Here is a 26,980-nt window from a genome sequence, read left to right as displayed (position 1 = left end):
GGTCTGCCGGATCCTCTGTTCGACTCATGGGGCTCCCACTCCAACAATTACTAGACTAGTCCAAAAATTACATACACTTACCGCGACGTTCCACTATTATATCTAGGAACTTATTATAAAGCTTGAAAATACTATTATAAAAGGGACACTGATTTAAATTTTCACGATTTTTACACATAGGTACTTTTTTTAACAATCCTCCAATGTTTCTAGCACCGATAGCATGATCGCGCGATAGGATAAAACAACACGCTGCTGTTTTATCATTTATCGCGCGACCATGCTTGCCTACTAGGACGAGGACAAAGCCAACTTAGTTATACGCGATTAAGTGCCATTTACAATATTACCTACAATGTAGAGAGTCTGGTTGCGTAGCCGAATGGCACAAACGCTCATGAAACGAAACGCTCGTAGATATCTATCTCTATCGCTCTTGCGTATTGGCGCGACAGAGCCAGACTACCTTTCGCGGCGTTTCGTTTTCGTTTCGCGTCGCAGAAATGCCATTCGGCTACGGCACCTGGAGTAAACTGGCTATTGCTTCGTGAAACTTTCAATTTAAACAGGTTTATAATGGTTATTCTTGTTAATAATTTAATTTGAAATGGAATATGACGTTTAATTAAAGTTCGAGTCAAACTCGGAAGACGAATTAATTATCTTTTGTAACAGCTGTTACTCGGAAAGAGAAATGTATTGATGATGTTATATTGGTCGAATAAACAAGACGAGCTTTGTAATGACCGGTAAATCTCCGCCTTACAGAAGACCGCAGCCAAATAGCACTAGACCCTACTCATAGTGTTGTGTTCCTGCCGGTGCTGAGGATGCCAAAGCTCAATGAGGGTGCGTGTGCTGGTGACGGAAGGATCTGCGGAACTAATTTGTTCCGTCTATTGTCCTTTGAGTCGTCGCCGTCGTCGGCAACCCGAACCCTCCTTGGAACTTGTACACTCTTTTTTGCTGTGTACTAAACACAGCAAAAGGGAATATACAAGCTTCTAATGGGTTGTCAACGCGCATGTGACACTCCTTGAGTTGCAGGCGTTCATAGGCGGACCGTATGCTTGTTTGCCACCGACGTAATATAAAAAAAATCAAACTAATATAACCACAAGACTAGATACACGACTGACAAGGGCAAATTGAATAAGTACATAGTTGTTTCTGGACTTTATAATGTTACATATACAGATTAGTTCGTAAACGCAAGATTGGTCGTATGACCGTGCGACGATTTTATCATTAGAACCCGTAGCCAAGAGTACAGTTGTTGACGCTCTGTATCGTATCTTAGTTATCTCTCTTTAGTGCGACAGAGCTTGCGTATCATTCGCCACGAAGCGTCAACGAAACGATTAGTCTTGTGTAGTAAATTGTACTATCAGCTACAAAAGTGCATGGCGAATTTATCAGTGAATTCATTCATAATTTCTTCATGCAATTTTGCAGCGCACTGTACTTCAGTACAAAAGACACAATTCCCTCTGCACCCACTAGACCAATTATTCCCTGATGACTCTGCTCTTTAGTACACTTGAGGAGCCAAAGGAGTGACAAAGATAGAAGACAGTAAAGCGATCCGAGTGACCCGACGGCCAACTGCACGGGTAGCATGGTCGCGCGATAGACGATAAAATATCAGGCCGTTCCTATCGCACTATTAGTAAGTGCGATAGGGACGGCCAGATGTTTTATCATTTATCGCGCGACCATAATTGCCTGCCTGAACTATGTAGAACCGACCAAGAGCTAGCAGGACTTTACTGCACCCGACGAGTATAAGATTGCACGTGATTGTCACAGATGTAGCGCGTACACTGACAGAAATTTGCATTGTGAATTTAACAAGTTCGACTTGTTGCGGTTTATCATATATTTATTCAAACAATCAGCCAAACGTATGTTTAAAACAATATGTATCAGGTTGTTTTTATAAAATCGACTTGTTGATTCAAATATATTGCCGATTCAAATGACAAGTATTTTGTTTGAACCAAAACTTTGTTGAACGAACATGAAAACTGGTTGCTATTTCAGTTAATGATTTTCCTTCGTATTTTCACGAAAACTTACGTGTTGCTATTTCAGTTAGTTTCATTTCAAAAAGTACTAACGTTGACCGAACTGGCACATCAAATACGAACGTTTCTGAGAAAATAGGATACAAGTAGAATAAACATAATGCACTAAATCTGTACTCTCAGTTTGTCTGGATGAGTAGTAAAATGTACTAGTCTGTGGTCAAGAGTAAGCCCATTTATAATAATAAAAAAAGGTATGTTCCCCTCACTAGCTCGGAAACACGTGTTTTATCGTTTAACGCCAGTGGGTAAAAACTCATTTTATCCAGTAGTGGATAAAGTAATTTGACCTTGAATATAGTAAAATTTTCTGCTTTGAAATTGATAAAAGTGGGTGAATCTAGTGATGAAGATGACTTACCACCTCTGGAACTACTGCAAGCAGAGATAAACGCGTTTTTTGCGTTGTACTTTCCTCGCTATAGTGAGGGGAAAAGTTTTGTGTTACACACGGGTGCAACTCCTTCAAAAATTCTGATGTTGATGATCGTAGCAGGTATTACTTGCACGATAAAGATCATTTTAATCCACTTTTTGTAATAGGCGGAAATTGCCATAAATGGCTTGAATGTGAGTTGAGTGCCTATAGCGTATATGGCGCTCAAAACTGTCGTGATAATCACTTTAAGAACTAAATATTTTTCAGTTTTGTGTTTTCTAAGTAAGCATGCCGTGAAGGTCCACAGCTCCCAGAGCCACTAGTATACAAACAATTGACGTAAGAAAACCAAGATCTCCCTTTTTACTTTATTTTAAAAATATAATTTTAAATATACAGTAGAGTCCGGTTATAACGAAGGGACCGCTGATATAACGTCGTACTAACCGGACGTCGTACAAAACCAATTTATTTATTTTTTATTTAAATTAATACCTACATCACTATTACTAAAAAAATTCAATGAATAGGTTTATTTACAGGGTATTATGATACTTTATTTTATTGTGACTTGTTTGGCTAGAATAAGTCATTTTAGTATGCGTGCGTGCGCATCACCGGCAAATCACTATCGCGTAATAATAAATAGTCTCATTCCTCGAACCTCGATTTACCTAATTAATACCCAAGTAACATTTTAGTGCTATAATTTTGGTTTTCGACGCCAAAAGGTACTATAGATGTCGTATAAAGGTTTTCGGCGTGACCGCCTGTCGTATAAAAGCCTCCAGTAACACCTTTTAGCTCTATAAGCTTATACCACTAAAAGGTGTTATTAGGAAGTGATGTAAACGTTTATATCACCATTTTATAGAGCCGCTATAGGCCTGGTCTATAACAGGATCAAATATGACTACTATAGATCTATATTATTGTATAATAGTGTTAGGAATCACTGCTATGCAATCAATTTGCGCTATTAAGGTTCCCGACAAGCCGCTATAGTTGTTGCGTTATACAGCTAAAAGGTGTTATTAGGAAGTGATGTAAACGTTTATATCACCATTTTATAGAGCCGCTATAGGCCTGGTCTATAACAGGATCAAATATGACTACTATAGAACAATATTATTATATAATGGTGTTAGAAATCACTGTTATGCAATCAATTTGCGCTATTAAGGTTCCCGACAAGCCGCTATAGTCGTTGCGTTATACAGCTAAAAGGTGTTATTAGGAAGTGATGTAAACGTTTATATCACCATTTTATAGAGCCGCTATAGGCCTGATCTATAACAGGATCAAATATGACTACTATATAACAATATTATTATATAATGGTGTTAGAAATCACTGTTATGCAATCAATTTGCGCTATTAAGGTTCCCGACAAGCCGCTATAGTTGTTGCGTTATACAGCTAAAAGGTGTTATTAGGAAGTGATGTAAACGTTTATATCACCATTTTATAGAGCCGCTATAGGCCTGGTGTATAACAGGATGAAATATGACTACTATAGAACAATATTATTATATAATGGTGTTAGAAATCACTGTTATGCAATCAATTTGCGCTATTAAGGTTCCCGACAAGCCGCTATAGTTGTTGTGTTATACAGCTAAAAGGTGTTATTAGGAAGTGATGTAAACGTTTATATCACCATTTTATAGAGCCGCTATAGGCCTGGTCTATAACAGGATCAAATAACCTACTAAAGAACAATATTATTGTATAATAGTGTTAGGAATCACTGTTATGCTATCAATTTGCGCTATTAAGGTTCCCAACAAGCCGCTTATAGTATTTTTAGTAGTCGTATTTTAACAGAAATTAAAACCTAACTATACCACTATTTTGGGATATAGTGGCTTTGGAAAACACTGCTACAGTATTTAACACTGTAGTAGTGATATGAATACCATTATAGAGCTATTTTGCTGTATAATGAAGTTTTCAGGATACGTTTATATAGCTTTGAAAAGCGTTAATAGTCGTTTTCTAATGCCTTTTATATCTCATCGCCGTATACGTCACAATGACTCTTTTATATCACAGAACTGTGGAATAATGGTTTCGGTATCTCTTTTAAAACACAATAGCGTTATAGCTGAGTTTACTATATGTTTTATAATAAAAAAAACTGTTTAGAAGATCTTTCTATAGTATAACATTGAAAACAAGTATTGTTTTCTATATAAAGAACTTATAAGTTAAACTGGATCATAGTTAAAATCTCATGCAACCCTAATTGAATCCACAATGGCGGGCTTATGGCAGTGAATGCGTATGATAAGTGACATAGTCGAACTATAAAAGCGTATGTTTTACTTCTTGGATCCATAGTAGAAACTATGGTGCCAATAATTTTATTGTATTAAATTATATTTATTTATTTTATTCAAAACAGGTATAAATCGAGGGCGCAGTTAAAATACTCCATTAAACTAATATTCTTTTAACGGTAAAATTTCCATCGCATACCTTTTTGCAGTAATGATGGAATTATACGAAATCCAAATTATTTTGATTGACACTAAACTTCACAAGTTCACACGCCACTTTTCATAAAGTTCCTCGTTTAGAACAGTTTTTGTTAAATATTACACACATTAAATTATTTTAGAAATTTCATTCATTCGCATTAAAAGGGACGGCAACTGCTATTACAGAACAAAAAACCTGTATAACGGAATCTCAAATGCTACTATAGCATAAATTGATACTATAATAGCGTTACTGTGTCCTCTATGTCAACAAATTAGCACAATAGACATCATCACATCACCATTATAGACCTTAAACGTCACGGATGATACTGCTATAGCCCTATTATATCACTAAATGGCTGCATAATTGCGCCAAATCGGCTCTACAGTACCAATATAGACTATTTATAGGACCATTTAATGTGATTTAATTTGGTGCTCTCGACCACTATAGGACCAGAAATTGTTACTTGGGTATGACAATCGAAAAGAGTTTTGAATGATTCACGGTTATTTTTATTAGACTTATATTGACCGGAATATAGACCGTGATTACCTATTTGATTTTTATCGAGCTCCTGATATTTCGACGCAGTTGCATGCATCATGATCACGGAGTTTTCCGTGCTACCAAAAAGGTACTCAGGTAATCACGGTCAATATACTCGTAAGTCTAATGACAATTGAATTTTTATGCCTACAAAAAAATATACATGTATGTATGTAAGTAGGTATAGCTCGTTTATACACAATCTGAAAATAAAAAGTGGGTTCTATTTAGCTTATACCTATAAGATGAGACCCGAGGCGAAAAATTGTTAAAATTATTAAAACCAATGCTCCAAAAAGTTACATGGCCTCAATCTCATCTTGCTACTTGTTGTAGGTAAAACAGAGGACCGTGTTTGGGGCGGAAATAACTTTGTTTCCTTAATTTACTAGTACAAACGTTGTCGGAAACGGATTTTGGGTAAGATTACGTCGTAAAAAAGCCTGGTCGTTAAAACCGAAGTCACATTAAAACCAAACAAATACCTACGCTTACGTCGTTGTAAGCGATTCGACGTTAGGTATATGCGGAGTCGTAATACTAACCGACTCTACTGTATAAAATGTATATTCGAGTGAATTTGGACAAATTTTTAATCTTCACGGCTAGTTAGATTATAAAATCATGACTTCTTTAAGAAATTTAGTGCAGGTGTTTCATGTTGTCAAGGAAAAGTAATAAACAAATCTTTATTATTGCAAAAAATTAAAGAATTACGTACTTTTGGCCCTTTTTTATGCCTAATTTGGTCATTTAGGGGAAAAAATATAGTTTCGGTTATTAACCGGTTAGAGACTATAAAAACCGGTTTTTAACCGAGGCCAAAAAGTCTCGGTTAACCGGTTTTTCGGTTAACCGGTTAACCGGTTTGCATACCCTAGTGCAACTGTATTTTACTTCTCGTGTGTTGAAAAACTCGCATAGTTCAGGATTATATTATCGAACCACTCGCTTCGTTCGAGGTTCAACTATAGAATCCGTTCACTTGCTCGTTTTTCAATTCCACACTCGGCGTTAAAATACGACTTTGCACCCTTGCATAACAAATAACTATTTGAGTGATTTGAGCAAGCAGGCACATCAACGATCGCACTCTTGGCTAAAGGCTCGGTAGCGCACTGAGTCAGTTGATTGGCGGTCTCCAGTTACGTCGTTGACGCCATCTGAATCAATGAAGTGCCATTGGCTCATTGTTTAATCGTTTGTTTTATCAGCTGTAATGAACATACTCAACATACCCTGCTTCGCTACTTGTATTGTCACCAGTCATATAACGCTATGGCATTAAAACTTGGTTTATACATATACGCTGTAACATGGCTTAAAACTTGGTGGCTTACAGACAGAGTATGACAGCCTGGCAAAAAAAGAGTACAAAAAGTGGTAATGATGTACCTTTCTAATCAATATGAGTGAGAAAACGGGATAACACTACGATGTTGCCACTTTTTAATTTCTACTAGGTATTATTGCCAAACAAATTATTCAGCAATAAAAAAAACATTTATTTATTTATTTAATCTTTATTGCACAAAAGAAAATCTTGCAGTACAAAAGGCGGACTTAATGCTTTAAGGCATTCTCTACCAGTCAACCTCAAGGCTAAGCAGAGAGACTGAGCGGTGCTACAATTTCAACAGTAAAATCAAAACAAAGGAATTAAAAGAAAGCATACTAAATAAACTAAACATAAGTACACATATAATTTACACAACAAACATTCTACTCATATCAGTTGATAAATAGGTTGTTCTGTTCCATTACAAATTCAAGTGCCGTGACTAAAAGCTAATGCTTATGTACAAAAATATCCATAAAAGTACATTTTATTATATTTGTACTTAACGACATATTGCCCGACACTGAATCCAAAAATTGACAATGACTAGTACCAGGACAATGAAAAGCACTAGGATGTCTTTCTTATCACAAATCTAATGTGAAATCATTCAACTTAAATTCCCTGTACTAGTAGTGTCGCTTAACTTCAAACGTGGGTAATAATGCTATAAGGTTGACAATCTTTCAGATCATAATATATATTTTTATATAATCAACCTTAAAGCAATCAAGCTATACAAATTGACAAAAGATACAATATATAGCGAAGATACGAATCTTTAAAAAGGTCACGCGAATTATCTATCCTTTTTTATTGGAATTCTTTACCACGATTAATACAAGTAGCCATGCCTATCCTCACGGTTACCATAATCTTAGTTTCCTACCTTAATAACCTGAAGTAGTAAAGTATTGTGTAAGCACGGAGTGCGGGCGTTATTTCACACTATAAACAGGAAACGTTTTACATTAAACAGTACAGTGGAAGCGTATGCTGTGGAAAGAACAATAACATCGACTTCGCAGCGCGCTATTGTGTTCAATGTCCACACATCCATATATTTTGGGACGACTGAACTATCGCTATTATCGCTTGATAAGTTAGTGACCTCGGCTATTGTTAACATGCTCATTTCATTTCCGAAACGAACGGATTTTATTATTAGATTAAACTTGGATATGAAAAGTCTGGAAGTAGTGCTGAAATGTAACAACAATACATATATAAATAATAACCAAAAACTTAAAAATAACTATACAAAACTAAAATATAACTAATTGAACTAACTTAAAAATACACTTATAATAAATAAAAATAATACTAAAAGTTAAATAATATTTATTATTTAGGTACTAAAAAGAAAAGAAAAAACATAAAAATCATCATCCTCCTTGCATTATCCCGGCATTTCCCACGGCTCATGGGAGCCTGGGGTCCGCTTTGACAACTAATCCCAAGATTTGGCGTAGGCACTAGTTTTTACGAAAGCGACTGCCATTTGACCTTCCAACCCGAAGGGTAAACTAGACCTTATTGGAATTAGTCCGGTTTCCTCACGATGTTTTCCTTCACCGAAAAGCGACAGGCAAATATCAAATGACATTTCGCACATAAACTCCGAAAAACTCATTGGTGCGAGCCGGGGTTCGAACCCGCGACCTCCGGAACGAAAGTCGCACGTATTTACCGCTAGGCTACCAGCGCTCTTAAGAAAAAACATAAAAATCATGCCATATAAATAAGTTTGAATAAACTTTTTACTGTTGACATTGAGTTCAAAATTAATTTTTGTAGGTATGATAAGTATGTACAGTATAAATCTAAGATGTAAAAGTTAAGCTGCATATTGCAAGTCAATGCTAAACGCGTGTGCTAATAAGGCCATTAGCTTTATTTAGCCGAGGAGGAAAACCTCTTCTCAGGTCAAACACCTTTTTCTTAGAAAAAACGCAAATTAAAAAATTGTAGGGAAATTATTTCGTTGTGTTGGTTTTTAACTTTTTATTCTACCTAGTTAGATGGTGAACACAAAAGTTAGAAGGTGAAAACGTCATATTCCATTCCGAAATAAATTAATAACCATTATAATTTATTTATTTTATTTAATTCAATTTTTTATTTATTATATCATATTAATATTCACAATTTTATTTTAATTTTTAATTTGAAAATAGAAATTTCAAATATGAAATTTTGAATTTAATTCGAATTTAATTTTGTTTAGTTTGATTTTAAATTAATTAGTGAATTTTATAGCTTTAATTTTTATATATTTTAGTTTGTAAATTTTAAATAATGTAACGTAATGTAACAATATGGACTGTTTGTCTGAAATAAACGAACATAATACAATACAATAAATCTGTTCAAGTTGAAAATGTCACGAAGCAGGGGGCCGATTTTTGAGTCTCACTGTCACTAAAATACCGGTTGAAAACGGTGACTTGCCTATAGATTATTTTCAGTGACAATTTTCTGAATTCGAACGCGTGAGACTCAAAAATCGGCCCGCAGTAGGTAAAAAAATTCCCGATCATGGAACTTCATCTTAAACTTTAAAATTATCTGTGTATGGAATCATACACTAACATCACAATGACTCAATTATGCAGCCGGATGATTTATCTACATATATAAACGAGTAGAAATTACCTGACCACAAAGTCTACTCACTATTTCTGTAGTATCGCTTTCCTATATGAATGAATCCCTAAACAATGTGTCTAGAAATAGTCTACCGGCCATTCGGATCAAGGTTATGGTTATGTTTATTTTATAAAGGGTCGAGTTTTAAATAGTTCCCTAAATAAATCTACTAGATCTGGCGCTGCTGCGCGGAAGGTATTTTAGAATAGGTACCTCCTGTAATTTTATGCCATTGTAATAAACGAAAAAGAATGGTCTTCTTAAATAATTTTGCCTTAATAATCTGAATTTTGCCTTAATACCGGGATATGACCGTGATTACCTTTTTGATTTTTGTCGAGCAAATACGCAGTTCATTATTCACGGAAAACTGATATATTTGAAGAAGATCTTCGATGCTCTTTCAGCGTACCACTGATACAATGGTCTGTCCAACACACACTACACTCACAGTGTCACTACGTTTGTTCAATTCTTTGGTCTATATCCCGGTCAATATAAGTCTAATGAAAATAACCGTGAATCATTCAAAACAAATACTTCATTATTCTGATATATTTGAAGAAGATCTTCGATGCTCTGGGTATGATAAATATTCTACACTAAACGTGGATAGAATGCTTTTTTCTCTGGTACAATAACGCACGACTACATTATATAAACTGTACGTCATAATTATAGGTGCGTCATAACCAGCGGTTACCCGCTAGAATGAACTCGGTAAACAAAAGCCTAACGTTCCATTTTTTTTTTCAGGCGACGCCGATATGGCCCTAAAGCAGGGCAGCGGCACCGGCAAAGTCCACTTCGGTGGTTTGGACGATGTGTCCCTGTACGGCACGCCAGTGGAGCCCGCCCCACCGGTGTCCGACGCCAAGCAGGGCTTCCTGCGGAACCAGCTGCAGGCCCTCTTCCAACCCACCGACAACAAGCTCGCCATGAAACTCTTCGGCTCCAAGAAGGCTCTCATGAAGGAGCGCATCAGGCAGAAGGCGGCCGGCCATTGGGTTATACATCCTTGCAGTAGTTTCAGGTAAGCGTTACACTAAAGTTTCCATACGGAGTGGTTTAAAACCCACAGATTATATTTGCTGAACGATATCGGCCCGTCAGTTATTCGGCAATGTATCCTTTTGCGATAAGCTACCGGCCGATATCTAGTGAACGGTGAACGGATATCTGTGGACCCTTCTACTAATCTTATACTATTAAACGAGCAATTCTTGTATATTTATTTATTTATACCGACGATCTCGGAAACCGCTCTAACGATTTCGCTGAAATTTGTTATGTGGGGGTTTTCGGGGGTGAAAAATCGATCTAGCGTAGCCTTAGATCCCGGAAAACGCGAATTTTTGAGTTTTCATGAGTTTTTTTCGCGTTTGTAAACGTAAAATATGGTCCTTAATTTCGCCGCGCGCGCATCGATTCCGCTTAGCTCAGTCGTACGAGATCGGTCTAATGTACGCAGATAGATCGTAGGTGTCAGGGTTTCGAATCCCGGCTAGAAATTAAGTTTTTGTTTTTTGTCTTTTTTTTTGTTTTTGTATTTACTTATAAGAGTTTTTTTTTATCTAAAGACGGGATATATTAAAATAGAACCGCCCAGATATTATTATTATAATACAGCTTGGTGTACCTACTATTTTAAAGAAAGATATTTCTAGAGGATCTTATAAAGTTTATGATGCAGCAGCAAATAATGATAGGCAGATTGCCAAATGATAAAACTACAAATTTGATCAAAAGGCAATCGGATGTCGTACAGACACTGGTAATGTCGTAAAGTTTGGTGACAGCATAGTTGAAAGGAGAAAGAAAATGTAAAGGTTATAGACATTGGCAAAGACAAAGGTCGTTCATCAAATAAGAATACTGTGTGCATAGCCGAATGCACAAACGCTTACGAAACGCTCACGATCATATCTCTTTAGTAACTATCTATCTCTATCGCTCTTGCGTATTGGCGCGACAGAGCCAGACTACATTTCTGCGGCGTTTTGCCTCGCAGAAATGCCGTTCGGCTACGGGGCAGGTTTCTTAAATTCAATAATTAATAATACGCGTGAATAAGGCTTACCGAAAACGTCATTCTATTTAAAACAAATTATTTTATAAAAATAGAATCTAATACCTCTAATATCATAATTAACAACAAATACAGCGTGTGGATTCCATACGGGCGAATAATGTATCCAGTTATAGTATCTAATCATACGAATCATATAGGATAATCATTTTATTAAAAAGTGTTTTTAATTAAGAGTAATTATTTTTTTAAATCAAAGCAGCAATGTACGCCGTCCATATTAACTTGAAACATAAACGTCATGTCGTAATGATGTAATGACGTTTAGGTAGGTACGCTAATTGATGTGGACGTAATACATTGCGTGCTGAATTATTATGTATGAAAAAAAAAATCTCATCTATTTAATAAAAAAAACCATGTAGTTAGGCTCCTTAGGTCCAATACTAATCGTTATTCAAATATTCGCCCGTATGGAATACACACGCTGTATAACAATTTTCTCATCTGGCCATGGAGATGAATGATGAATGAGATGAATTTGTCAGACCTACCTGACCCATTTAATATCTATATTTAAATATTCTTCATCTCTCCTTGAATGCTCCTCTTTATGAAATAGATTTTCTTTCGTAACTGGGAATGAGTCACAAACCATAATTTTAACGATCATATGGTTTAGGGCCGGTTGCACCAAACCGTCTGTCTCCGTTAAAGCGTTCGTTAAATTTTATTATATGGGAAGTTCTATAGATTTCTGCTGCGCGACGATGATGTGTCTGTCACTTGTGGTTGATGCAACTGGCCCTTAGTAAATATCTGCTTTTATGAGAAATATATAACGTCAAAAATAGAAACTGTAATATGCCTCATCTCTTAATGAAAAAAATCCAGAAATGATCAAAATATGTGATAACCTGCATAATAGAATTAAGGAAATAATAATTTTACGGAGTTCATATAAAAATAATAGTAGGTAAATACATGTGTTGTGCAACGCGTAAGTTAATAGCTATTCTCGAATGAAAAACTGTTGCCTAGCGACCAGGTGCCGTAGCCGAATGGCATTTCTGCGACGCGAACGAAACAAAAACGAAACGCCGCGAAAGGTAGTCTGGCTCTGTCGCACCAATAAGCAAGAGCGATAGAGATAGATATCTACGAGCGTTTCGTGAGCGTTTGTGCCATTCGGCTACGTACCCTGCACGGGAAGCATGGTCGCGCGATAGACGATAAAATATCAGGCCGTCCCTATCGCACTTACAAATAGTGCGATAGGGACGGCCTGCTATTTTATCGTCTATCGCGCGACCATACTTCCCGTGCTTGTGTCTTAATTCTCGGTTAGAATGAATAAGTTTAAACCACGCTTAACTATCTTAACACCATCCGAAAGCTATCTTGAACTTGTAACTGCAATCACTATAACTACTGAATGAATAATAATACAATGGCATAGTATTCTTATATTACGTCATACTCTGAGTAATGCTAGTAACAGTAGCATTTATCTGCCTTGTTTTTGCTCGTATTTTAGTGATAATTATTGATTCGTCATGCCACAGACTTTCTCTTGAAAGTTGTTAGGGCAGGATGTTGCCCGTCACAATTGTATAACATTACATTAGGAGATATTTCTTTTTCCCCTCACTAGCTCGGAAACACGTGTTTTGTCATTTAATACCAGCGGGTAAAAACGCATTTTATCCACTAGTGGGTAAAGTAATTTGACCTTGAAAAAGTCAAATTAACTGCTTTAAAATTGATAAAAGTAGTTCAATCTAGTAATAAAGATGATTGACCACCTGTGGAACTACTGGAAGCAGTGATAAACGCATTTTTTGCGTTGTAGTTTCCTCGCTATAGTGAGGGGAAAAGTTTTGTGTTACACTCGGGTGCAAATATATTTTACTTCTCGTGTGATAAAAAACTCGCAAGTTCAGGATTCTATTCTCGAACCACTCGCTTCGCCCGTGGTTCAACTATAGAATCCTTTCACTTGCTCGTTTTTCAATTCCACACTCGGCGTTAAAATACAACTTTGCCCCCTTGAACAAATAACTATTATTTATTAAGTATAGTTATCCTTCTTATATATCTTTCAAGTTTTATCTTACTTTTCTTTTCTTTATATACAGTTGTACAAATAAATGTAGCTATCTATTGACTTTGTAACATTTTGTTATTTGACAATGTTTGTCAAATGACCAATTTTATTAACATTGGACAAATATTAGAGCCATTAGAGGAGCCAACATTATGATTCTATTATATTCTACAATGCCGTATATAAGGTACATTTCGCTTGCTCAGACACAATATTTGTTAGCGTTAATTTTTTTCTAAATTTTAATTCGATCAAGATATGTTGAACTTTTCTGTGTGGTGACGGGTTAAGAATTTCACCACCCCCTTTCTTCCCGTGGGTGTCGTAGAAGGCGACTATGGGATATGGGTTCAATTGTGGCGTAGGCGAGAGGCTGGCAACCTGTCACTGCAATGTCAGTTTCGTTTTCTTTCAACCCCTTATTTGCCAAGAGTGGCACTGAAGCTTTAGTAGTTTTATGTGTTCTGCCTACCCCTTTATGGGATACAGGCGTGATTGTATGTATGTATGTATATATTGAACTTCATTTTCGGTTTATTCTTTCTTCATTCAGTTTATATTTTTAATTCAATTATAGATTTCAATTGTCAATTTATCCAATGGAGCGTATACTTCGTGCCAGAAACCCCTATGTTAGGAAAATGTAAACCCTCATAAAACGTTCATCAAGTTTATGGCCGCGGAGTCTATAATAGGTAGTACAAAAGTGCTGCTTGTGTGTATAATTACACGCTTGAGCCACTCATAGTCACTTATCTGAGTTCCTAGCCAATGTCACATTCGCTTACGATTCTTCCGCGTATTACTAGCTCTCTCTGTAGCTCTTTCGTATTGGCGCGACAGAGAGATCTCCGTAGATACGCTAAATGAATCGCAAGCGATTGTGCGTTGGTTATGCCCTTAACCCTTAAAGGATTAGGTACTTGTCTTTATTGAGCAAATCTGACGTAAGGGCATTTGTGCCAGTAACCATTTAGGAGATATGACCTTTTGCAGTGGTATGTCAATATTACTGTACGCTACCGCGTTGAATAGTCCATCAACGATTAGTTTTGCTTTTACAATAGCAGTTTATGAAGTGTGTTATAACCATATGCATAAATAATATACACAATGGTTATGCGCTTCACAAGTACTTTATTATTGCAGAGGGCTTATCCAAAATGCTACTCGTTTTCGTCGTAACGTAACACACGAAACGATAATATTACTCTCTATATTAATGTGAGAGATGACATTAGTATTCTGTTGGCTAACGCCGTGGCTTGCGTGGGCGACGGTCGCGCGATGGTCGCGCGACGGCGATGCGACGCATACGAAATCAAACCTTATCCATATGGAAGTATGAGACGCGACGGCGACGGTCGCGCGACGGTCGCGGGACCGTCGCCCACGCAAGACACGGCGTAAGGCATACACAATTGGCATCTTGTCTAAGCACAAAGTGTCTGTGTAAGATAAATACACAAAATTTAAAGAACACACAACACGTGACCTCAGTAGGTCATATCATATGAAAATATCAGAAACACAAATGTTTTGAATAAATGAACATTCAAATAATATAACACACACATTATTAGCCCGTGTGGTGACGCGTCAAGAATTTCACCTACCCTCTTTCCCGTGGGTGTCGTAGAAGTCGACTGTGGGATATGGGTTAAATTGTGGCGTAGCGTAGGCGAGAGGCTGGCAACCTGTCAGTGTCACTGCCATATCACAATTTCGTTTTCTTTCAACCCCTTTTTGCCAAGAGTGGCATTGAAACTTGAGTAGTTCATGTACTCTGCCTACCCCTTTATGGGATACAGGCGTGATTGTATGTATGACTGTATGTACATATTAGGCAGTGTTTCAATCTGTTTTGCGCTGTAAATTACTCGTGCACAACGCCTTCCGATCCGCATTAATAACGTTCATCTAATTTAGCCGGAAGTCAAATTCACAGTCCGAGCTAAATTGGTAATTGTCAAAAGCAGGGCAATCACGCGTTTTCACAGTAATGGTTAGCTGTAGCTGATTTAGAGGTTTAAACTGGCATAAAACTATTTGACACAATAGTTAGATTTCCTTTATAACTCTAAATAGCCTAAATAAAAAGAGTATCTACCTATTATTAGACGTTTTTTACTCGATGGAACGTCATGGAAAATGTATGTAATAAGTACCTAACGATTTGGGGGCTTTGTTCATTTTCTCCATACAAATGTTACATAAACCACCAAAACACCTAATAATTTTAGTGTATATATTTGTCATTTACTGGTGAAGTTTGTCAATGTGTATTGTCTTGCCTGTGTATTGTGTAAATCAAATAATTTTTGTACAAATAAATAGCTACTAATATCGACCTTATAACGTGCATATAAACTGCTTAGTAAACATCAATAATACAAAGCACTAAATCAAATAGTTTTTCCCCTCACTAGCTCGGAAACACGTGTTTTGTCCTTTAATACCAGCGGGTAAAAACGCATTTTATCCACTAGTGGGTAAAGTAATTTGTCCTTGAATAAAGTCAAATTAACTGCTTTAAAATTGATAAGAGAGAGGTGAATGTAGTAATAAAGATGATTTACCACCCGTGGAACTACTGGAAGCAGTGATAAACGCATTTTTTGCGTTGTAGTTTCCTCGCTATAGTGAGGGGAAAAGTTTTGTGTTACACTCGGGTGCAAATGTATTTTACTTCTCGTGTGTTAAAAAACTCGCAAGTTCAGGATTCTATTTTCGAACCACTCGCTTCGCTCGTGGTTCAATTATAGAATCCTTTCACTTGCTCGGGCGTTAAAATACAACTTTGCCCCCTTGTATAACAAATAACTATTTCGATATTGAAGACAATGAAGACTGCCCGTGAAGTCATAATTTGATTAAATTTTGACGGTAAAAAAACCCTTTTTTCACAATAAATGTAATTTTCCTTGCTATTTGCCCCGCTATCGACGTAATCTAAAAAAACTGATGGTACAGTCACCGGCATAAATAAGTGATGATTTTTGTACCTTGTCACTTTAACGTCGTGTTTGAAACGTCATACGAAATTGTCAAACGACTAAAAGCGACAAGGTACAGAAATCATCACTTATTTATGCCGGTGACTGTAGAAGCACAATTCATATTTCGGCGTAACTCTTACTTAATAAATAGTCGACTTCTGTTGATATGTTCTAGTTTTATGTTTACGGCAGCAATGAAATACAATAAACTTTTCCATAGATAATACAAAGAGTGTAATTATTTCAGAATGTATGTAAGATAATATGAGAATTTCTTTATCGCCACACAATAAGTGTACCTAAAATGAAAAATGAATAGATCAGATAGCAATTTGTCACATCACAATTCACGGTATGTTTGGTAACAATGTTACAATATGTATGTTTACTCATGTACTGAATTGAGTGATTACTCAATTACGTTTAATTGCCTAAAATATAACACGAGATTTCAGAAGTAAAGATAGGCCTGTTCATACGATTCCGACAGAACATTCTCGTTTGGCGTTTAGATAAATAGGAGTCTAAATGCAAAGTTTGCGCGAAACGCGACTTAAAACCAATGCGTTCAAACATTACGACTTATGGCTATGAATGCGTAGTGCCCATTAGATCAGAAGTTCCATCTTTAGGAAGTTATATAAATTTATACTTATGTGATAAAAACCCACTGTAAGTAAACCGAACTAATTATTACCCAACAAGTTCTTGTTACATAAATAAATAAATATTAGGGACACTCACACAGATCAACTTAGCCCCAAACTAAGCAAAACATGTACTGTATATGGGTGCTAAGCGACGATATACATACTTAAATAGATAAATACATACTTATATACATAGAAAACATCCATGACTCAGGAACAAATATCTGTGCTGATCACACAAATAAATGGCCTTAGGCAAGATCAGGGTACCGACTGAGCCAGACCGGTCGTCAAATCGGTCGGTTTAATACCTTCTATGTTGGACGGTCTTTCATAGTCCCTACGCCAACTATAACGCCTCGGGATTAGTTGCCAAGGCGGACTCCAGGCTTCCATAAACCATGGCAATGCTCCGGAATAACGCAAGGAAGACAATACTTTCGTCCCGCAAATCATTCCTCAAAAATGAAACAGACGGGGAAGACTGTAAGGTTTATAATAATACTGATTCCACACATACCACAAGGCAGACATTTTTTTTATTAGCCCGTTATAGTCTCCCACTGCTGGGCAAAGGCCAGTCAATTACTTACTAGAAAAAATACAAAGACCTAACAACCGGTGTGAAATAGAATTGCCATCGGACATTGTTATTCCTCTGCACGGCAGACAATAACGGGAATGGAAGCAATGCGGGAGCTCCATCGAATCAATCCATTTGCAAGGCAGGCAATGTGGAACGTGCTTTGTTTTGTACGTTCTGCATCACTCGTTTGTGGATGAAGGAATTCAATGAGCTCATTGAATTCCTTCATACTTAAAAGGGAATTTGAAGTGGTTAGGAGAATTATGAGAAATATTAATCTACTGAGTTCAAGAGCATTTGTGCTAGTTGTCTTGTTACTATATGGAATCACAAATGTAAATGGCGGGGTGTAATTTCAAAGTTTTATATTTGAAGATAACACAAGAATCGTGCTGAGGTATGTTGGCTACGATTTTGATGCCCCGCTCCTGTAAGGGTTCAATAAACATCATAATAGGTACAGTCGACCAAAAATGTGGTTTACCAGTTTACCACCCTACGGGTGAGGTTCGTTTAAACGTCATGAGACAACAAGGGCGATTTCCGCTTGCAATAATATTATGTCAGTGACAATCGCTCTGTCTATATGTTTACGTCATGCCATGTGTCAAGTCAACCTTAGCGATCGTTAGAGCTCACAGAAACTTTTGTAAAAACTGGTAGACCACTTTCTTGGCCGACTGTACTATAATATCATTTAGTAGCAATTTCAATTGTCATAAAATATATATTTATGTTGATTAATTTTGTAGGTATCAGATTTGCAAATCAGTGCATCAGGTTGTCTGTGGGCAGCTTTATTATGAATGAATAAGGAGACTTCTCTCGTGGACCAAAGTCCATTTCGGCAAAAATAGCACCTAAAGCTTGGTTGGAAATGTTGGAATAAAACATAAATAAATACAGTACGTTAAATTGTTTCTCGCACACTTTTTTCAAATATCTAGTCAATAATAAATACAGGCACTATTAGGCATAGACACATAAGTAGATAACCTTTATCATCATGATTTATCTTAAAGAGGAAAACGGAGAAACATAATTGCAATGGGAAGTACATAATACTAATTAGCGAGTAAATAGTTGCTACGCGGACAAAATCGCTACAACCGGACATACTGCGGACATACCGGAGTTACGATCGAATTTACACCGAGGTGAGTACGCAGCGAGTTTGCCACCAGTAGGCCGATTTTTTAATCTCACGGCGTTCGAATTCAGAAAATTGTCACCGAAATTGCCTACTATTTTCAGTGACAGGTTTTCTGATTCGCGCCGACATTCCCGCGGCCATCATGTGCTAGTCCTGCAGTTCGAAACGAATTCGCCGCGCAGCGCTTGCGTTGCGTGTAGGTACTGTATACTTACAGTTTACTAGGATTTGGGGAAAACTCGCTGCTCGCCGTGCTTTGAGTCAATCGCAACTCGCTAGTGTGATAGCCATGACACAAAATATAGCAATGGAAAAACAAAAAATAAAAAGGATTGCAAATTCACTTAAGCTAAGTACATTTTTCGTATTTATACCGGCGATCTCGAAAGTAGTTCTAACGCTTTCTCTGAAATTTGTTATGTGGGGGTTTTCGGGGGAGAAAAATCGATCTAAATCGTCTTAGGTACCGGGAAACGCAAATTTTCGAGTTTTCTTGCGTTTTTCTAAGTTATAATAAAATAGAATTCCGAACGCTCGCCCAGGTACTGTAATTAAATAAGGCATCATTCAGTGCAGCCCCCCCTCTGCCCCTTCGTCAACTGTACCAAGCAACGAACTCACAAAGAGCTCGTTACGGCCCTAATTCGCGATCGCTAAATAACTTAACAGCCCAAACTCCTTTAAGCCAAGCCTTTACTATTCCGATGCTACAATTACGCTGACTCGCTAATAGCGCGTTAAATTATAATGGGTTAATTGCTTTCATTCATCACATACATAATTGAGGTTTTTACCCCGCCAATTTATTAATATCTCATACAGAATTAAACACTCAATTATTCACATACCTACTATGTGTGACAAGATACTGATATATTCGCTAGCGAGTACCGATTCCAATTTCTATAGATCTCGCTCTTACCTTTAGTGCGTACGATACTTGAAAAGTAAGTCACTCAGACGATAGCGAGTTTATAAGTTTTCACTGACAGTGACAGTGGGGCAGTGACCAGGCCGACACTTCCGATAATGACGAAAAAGATCAATACTTAATATTATTAATGGGAAAGTGTGTGTGTCTGTTTGTTTGTCCGTCTTTCATGACAAAACGAAGCGACGAATTGACGTGTTTTTTGAAGTGGAGATAGTTGAAGGGATGGAGAGTGACATAGGCTATTTTTTGTCTCTTTCTTTCGAGCGAAGCCGCGGGCAAAAGCTAGTGACTTCATAAATCCAACCAATTACTAAGTTTAATATTTCCATAAAGATTACCTACTTCCTCTAATTCAATACCTATCGTTTGATACTAAGTATGTCATCTTTCTATTTTCCGTTTTATTAATATGAAACAATAAGTTTTGATTGCAAAATTTATCTATTCCACTGGATTTACTATTCAATGGAGATCATAAAAAATTACAATCGGACTTTATCTACTTTCTATTGAAGTATCTATAAGGTAAAACAAACAGACAACCTGACTTCCGCGGTACAACTTTCATTTATGGCGATAAATATTCCAAGAACCACATAGAATCCATTATATTTTATTATGACTTCCGTTCTATCGAGCAAATCGCGTCTATCGGGCAGCGGTGACAGCTTCCGCCCGATTGGCTCGTCTCGATTAGATACCAGCTGAACACGTAAAGGATTGAGTTTATACCTGATTTGTTTGAAAAAAGTGATCACTGATGTTTCATATAAAGAGATACTTACGGTTTAAGAAGTGATTACTGACATTTCAGGAAGAGTCATGCGTCTCGTGGGTTTGTAAAAAGTGAACACTGCCATTTCAGAAAGAGACATGCTTGTAGTGTGCTAGTAAACAGTGATCACTGACATCTCAGAAAGATATATATGCTGCTTATAAGCTGGTAAATAAATAAGTGATCAGTGATCACTTATACCAACCAGATTAAGCAAATTATAGATAGTTATACAACTTACATAGAACGAAAATGTAATATTAGGATGTATCGTAGGTAGTTTAATGATAACAATTTAACAGTTTATTGACTTTTGTTCGGATACGGAACATCTACTGTTCTGATTTTGTAGTAGGTATAATACTTACAGATATCTATATCTAAATAATATATCAAACAATGATTGTTCCCATACATCAGCCGCAGCCGCAACGCGAACGCGACACAAAGTGATATTGACATCAACAAAGTAATCAAACTCATTGCACTTTATTGGCAGAACAATGCAGTACGCAACCTACAATAAGGTCTCAAAGCCCCTATTCCAATACAAATGCAATTATCAATTATCCACTAACAGTATAAAGACTCAGGAAATGCGTGTAAGAAGGAGATACAACCAGTTGAGATTGTCGAGGCAAATTGCCAATGTCAAGGGTGATATCGACGCAAGGTCCCGCGGTCTTCCCAATATGTATCTTCGAATACAAAAGGTTTATTTAGTAACAATAGGGTATTTCTATGCCATTAGACTATTATGACTTTTATGCCATTAGGCGTAAAAGAATAGCGTCCCTGCTAAAGCGCGTGCGTGGCAGTAGCAACAGCCTCCTGAGGATGTTGTCTGAACGCCTAGATTGCCGCCTCACAAAATACTGGGTAGAGGTGGTGATAGGCGCAGACAAATAGCCTGGCTCGGTGTTGTCTCCTCACTAATTTTAAGTATGTAAATATAGTTATTTTGTATTATTTGTTATATGTATATAGATATAAGTACATACTAACATAGTCCGTAAGTCACTATATTTTACTAACAAAATTATGGATCATTTGGTCTGAAATAAACGAATCTTATTATTATTATTATTTTTTAATGCTGATATTCTGGGAGCAATAGGCGGCCTATGCTTTTTTATCATTCAGAACAAAGGTCATTAGAAATTGAAGACCGCACCGCAGCGCAGTATTCAGTTTTGAATTTGATATAGGTACCTACTCGTATATTGAATAAATAGACTGTCTTTAAAATTTGGAATAACATCCCAACAATAGACATAGGTTTTTCAAACTTTGAATACGTGCATATAGTATATTTTTTTATATGTATACATTCCTGGATAAGCGATGCTAAATACGAGAGAGTCAAAGTACATCTTTATTTATTCAGGAGTACATTTACAATGTCTTCGTATGTATTAGCGTACAATGTTTTTGACTTTGATAAATGTCGTAAAGGACATTAAGACGGAAGCACGGTTATTCCGTCTTATTTTGTCGCAAGATTATCGTCTTAATGTATCTGTTAACAATGTAAAAACCGACAGTCTCCGCTTTTTATAAAATTTCTAATCCAAAGAACGAGAATACAATAACGTAATCGCAATTCTTGAGCCACAATGAAATAACGAAAAGTATTCAAATATTCTTACGAATATTATGTTATCGTGGGTATATTTTGAAAGGAATTATGCGTCATTTTGCTTTATTTATATTTATTTACAAAAGTTAACTCATCGCAGCTGAAACGACAAGCTTTTTATTCAAGCTTTTCTCGACCATCTAAGCTCTAAGGCAAAAAAGGTCATATCTTTAAAAGAGTGTCATTGTGACTTTTGCATTTCGACTTGAGACAACCGTGCGTGCCGTGGTCAGTTTCGTGCAGCTCGGTACATAATTACAAAAGTAACCACTATAGTCACGCATACACGCATTACAGCCCTTTACAACTTTTTATTCCTATTTGCTAATTTATTTATTTATGACAGTTTCAATAAGCAAGCTTTGTATTCCAGTTTTAGGTAAATATATGTTGAATTTCATTTATCTACCGATTTTTTTAGCCCATTACAATGTACCAATGCTGACGCTTACAAACGCTTCCCCTCTTTCTTGCCATTTGGTCTACCTAGCTATATTTTACTGAACTAAGAACTAAGTTTATTCCATTATATTATGTCAATCCAATATTTTTATTAAACCTTTACCCTCTGTTGTTCATTGTTGGAAGCATTCAAGCGAAAATATCCCAAAAATTCGCATGAAACTTCTATAAAGATATTTTATCACTACTTGAAGGACGAAACTGAAGCCAATTCAGAAACTTTCGTAATACTTTGTTATACGTGTCCTGAAGTAGGTCAGCCTTAAAAGCTGACAATGAAAACTGTTCCCATTTCGATTTTAACACGCTTCAATTAAGTCTGAAATAATTGAAGTACGTTTCTGTTCTGTATGTTGCACATTCGGTTAAGGATTTACCATTACCTACATTTTGGATGTGCGGCCAACAGATTGGTCAATTCTGGTGTAGCCTGGGGGAGGGGGAGTTGTTTTAATTGAGACCATGTTATATAGTGAACATGCTGATTTCGCCTGCATTAATAGTACATTACATCAGAGGCCGGGAAAATGAGGATTTCCGGCCAAGTGGGTATATACGGCCGAGCGAGCGTGCGAGCGAGGCTCGATAGGGATACGAGGCCGGGAATCCGTTTTCACGCCGAGGCATGTATAGTGCTTTTCTCAAACATACAATGAAATAAAAAAAATGCTCTAAAGGACAATATTTTAAATAAAAAAACAAGGGAGTTACTTTGCAGGCCTAGGCCTAAAAAATAATATGAAATCCCTTTACAGTCCTCTCGAGTTGTTGCGCCCAAAAAGCGATACTTCCCAGCCCATTTTAAGGAACGTAAAGACAATATTTCATTGCATGTTTGAGAAAAATTATTTTAAAAGTATTTTTTTATTTCAGTAATGTCTTTGCTGTAAATATGTAAGAGTAATCTCCAGAAATAATATAGCAGGAGTAATAAAATAAATAATAATTAAGACATACGAGTATACGCCATATATTTACCTGGCCCTTTAGCACAACTTGCCTTGTCGCACGCGAGTCCATAAATCAAGCGCGACTTCAAGTATGAACTCGCGCGCGAAAAGGCAAGTTGTTCTAGAGGGGCTGAAGATCTGACATCTGTACAATCAGATGCAGAGATAGAGGTGACCTGTCCAGTTGCAGGGGGAACTAAAATAATCATACAAATGCCTTGTCGCACGCGAGTCCATACAACAAGCGCGACTTCAAGTATGAACTCGCGCGCGAAAAGGCAAGTTGTGCTAGAGGGGCTAAAGACCTGACATCTGTACAATCAGATGCAGAAATAGAGGTGACTAGTCCAGTTGCAGGGGGAACTAAAATAATCATACAAATGTAGCCGCTGTTTTTACGGGTTTGAAAAAATATGAAATAAAATAAAATATAATGTAATATCTATAGGCATTAAGGCGTTATGGTCTCGAGTATACCTAGGCCTCACCTGGTACCATCTGGCTCGAGCTAAGTCGTGTAATAACACTCGAGTTCCGCGTCTAGGTGCCATTTGCTAGATGATTGCGCATTCATGTCACCGTCACAGCTGTTCAGCGAAAATTGATTTCGACGTACGCAAGGCAATATCAATAGTAGAATCACGCCCGTACCGCGGGAGCCTATATGATTCTATCGCGAGACGTGCATAATGCCGCTTGACTTGAAATATCATTATGAATTTATATTAGAGATAAATAGCAGCGAAATATACCAGGATATGATGTAAATCATGAAATCGGTTCATTAGTTTAGAAGAAAATATTACTCCAATACGGTTCATTTGCGATAACTCACTTAATTCTTAACTTTAATATTTGTAGCTTTCCACCACAGGAGGTTTTTATGCAAAAAAGGTAATAAGATCCTCTCGAAAAGTCTAAAAGTCCTTATTATTCGAAAAGCATAAGGAGCCGACAGGCACGGAACACGTTTATCTAATCTTAAACCTCGTCGAATGTTTTTGTTCCGTCATCTCACTGACGCGAAGTCAGCGGTACCAAACCAGATGACATAATTGATTATTCAAATTTTAACACAATCGGATCCCACAATAAAAATCGCTTCACCGCTAGAGGACTCGACCTATCGATTATTCACATTAATTGTGTAACGAGTCGGAAAACAGGGGCGGTTCACATGAAATCTGAAATTCATTAACTGTGTTTGACAACGAATCGGTTTGTGTTAATATTAATTTGTACTGCCCTTTTTACCCATCCTGTCGCATATTTAGTAATCTCAAAATTCGGTTTAATGATAATGAAATGTTAAGCAATTGATCTTACTTTTTGGTACTTTTGCATACCGATGGTAGTTAGATATGCTGTACCTTTTTATGTAATTACTGCAACTTGTAACCATGTCTCTAGCGAAATAAAATATTTCATTTTATTTCATTTCATCTAAACTGCGTATTGTACAACAGGGATCTTTTAATTATCTAACTTACCCACATGCAAGGATTAAAGCCAGTGCTGTTATGCAGACTGGGAAGCCGAATGACGGAAAACCACGAGTCAGACGCCACAGACCCGCAGTCAGAATGGAACATCCATTGGTGACATTATTATTATTGGGAGCCTGTTATGTCCCACTGCTGGGTTTGCCTCCCCCTCTTTTTCCAATCTTGGGCAGTTTTGGGCCAAGTTATTAAGGAAGCGATCCAAGTAGTCCCGTCATCGCCAGTGTGCGGGGTCTGCCCAATCCTCGTGTTAGGCCTCATGTCACTATTGGTGACATAGCATACAACATACAATCACGCCTGTATCCCATAAAGGGGTAGGCAGAGCACATGAAACCACTAAAGCTTCAGGGCCACCCTTGGCAAATAAGGGGTTAAAAGCCTCTCGCCTACACCACAATTTAACCCATATCCCATAGTCGCCTTCTACGACACCCACGGGAAGAAAGGGGGTATTGGTGACATATCCGATACATATCCTATCTGAATCTAATACGTTCGTATCAGGCAGCGTAACAGCAGTATGATCAGTTTTTAAATCTGTCCCTTCCTTTAAAATATCAACATTTTGTATCGGTATACAGCCGTCTAGACAAAACCAGGTTCTAACTACAAAGCCATTACAGTAGGAGTACAAAATCCAAAGAAATAGTCGGTTTTATCAATATTGTAACTACGAGCACATGAGAAAGGAATGTTATGTAAACACTGCGCTGAATACGAGCGGCGTGAATCATTCGATCGATGATTTATTGCAAAAGAAATGTAGCCTAACAATACCGATTGTGTCCACGTACATGAAACTAGTCAAAGACTACGAATAATGGTAACAGATTCAAATATGTTAAAAATATAATTAACTAGCTTTTGCCTGCGGCTGCGCTCGCCTTAGAAAGAGACAAAAAGTAGCCTATGTCACTCTCCATCCCTTCAACTATCTCCACTTAAAAAATCACGTCAATTCGTCGCTCCGTTTTGCCGTGAAATACGGACAAACAAACAGAACACACACTTTCCCATTTATAATATTAGTATGGATATTAAATGGGATGTCAAATTGGGATCTAAAATCAGAATACTTAAGCGATACGAGAAATACGAACATATGTTTTAGGGGTGAAATTCAAAAGCGGAAACATCGTAGTGTCACCCCTTTTTCTCGTTTTGAAGTTCTACTCTTTTTTTGCCAGGCTGGACTTACCTACGTCGAGTTTAGCTCTATAGCTGCACTAGACTCTAGAGTCAAACTATGTGGATCGAATATATCAGTACAGTCAAATGGGCTGAATAGGGATGTCGGGGTGAATAGGGACGAGACTTAAAATATGATTTACCGGACATTTACTAAATATCTACTTACACAAAGTATGAATTTTTTTTCATATAAGTAAAAAATTAATGGGATTACATGATTATTAGATTATTAGTAGTATTACACAATGAAAGTGTATCATAACAATTGAATAATACAGGTTCTGTAGTCAGTTTTAAAGAAATTGGAGGGCAAATCACATTTTATTAAGCCTCAACCCTATTCACCTCGACATCCCTATTCACCCCATTTGACACAATTACGACGATTTTTCAAACAAACAAAAAATACTACAGAACATGTCATTCTCAATATAAATTGTTACAATCCTTTTTCACAACATTAATTAGGTACTTACTTGTAAGTATAACATATTTATTTACAACATTGTC

General features: G+C 37.0%; 1 protein-coding gene across 12 annotated transcripts in view; it reads left to right on the top strand.

Annotated features, from left to right (window-relative positions):
- LOC125234352 (potassium/sodium hyperpolarization-activated cyclic nucleotide-gated channel 2) overlaps positions 1–26,980 on the top strand; it is a 445,496-nt gene that overhangs the window by 358,504 nt on the left and 60,012 nt on the right. For all 12 annotated transcript variants that reach the window (XM_048140533.1, XM_048140520.1, XM_048140521.1 and 9 more), the window contains one exon: positions 10,247–10,523. In XM_048140533.1, the coding sequence (XP_047996490.1) occupies positions 10,247–10,523 (277 nt within the window). The remainder of the gene's footprint in view (positions 1–10,246; positions 10,524–26,980) is intronic.

The sequence above is a fragment of the Leguminivora glycinivorella genome, chromosome 16, assembly GCF_023078275.1.
Source record: "Leguminivora glycinivorella isolate SPB_JAAS2020 chromosome 16, LegGlyc_1.1, whole genome shotgun sequence".
Classification (NCBI taxonomy): domain Eukaryota; kingdom Metazoa; phylum Arthropoda; class Insecta; order Lepidoptera; family Tortricidae; genus Leguminivora; species Leguminivora glycinivorella.
This window is presented reverse-complemented; position numbering and strand designations above follow the sequence as displayed.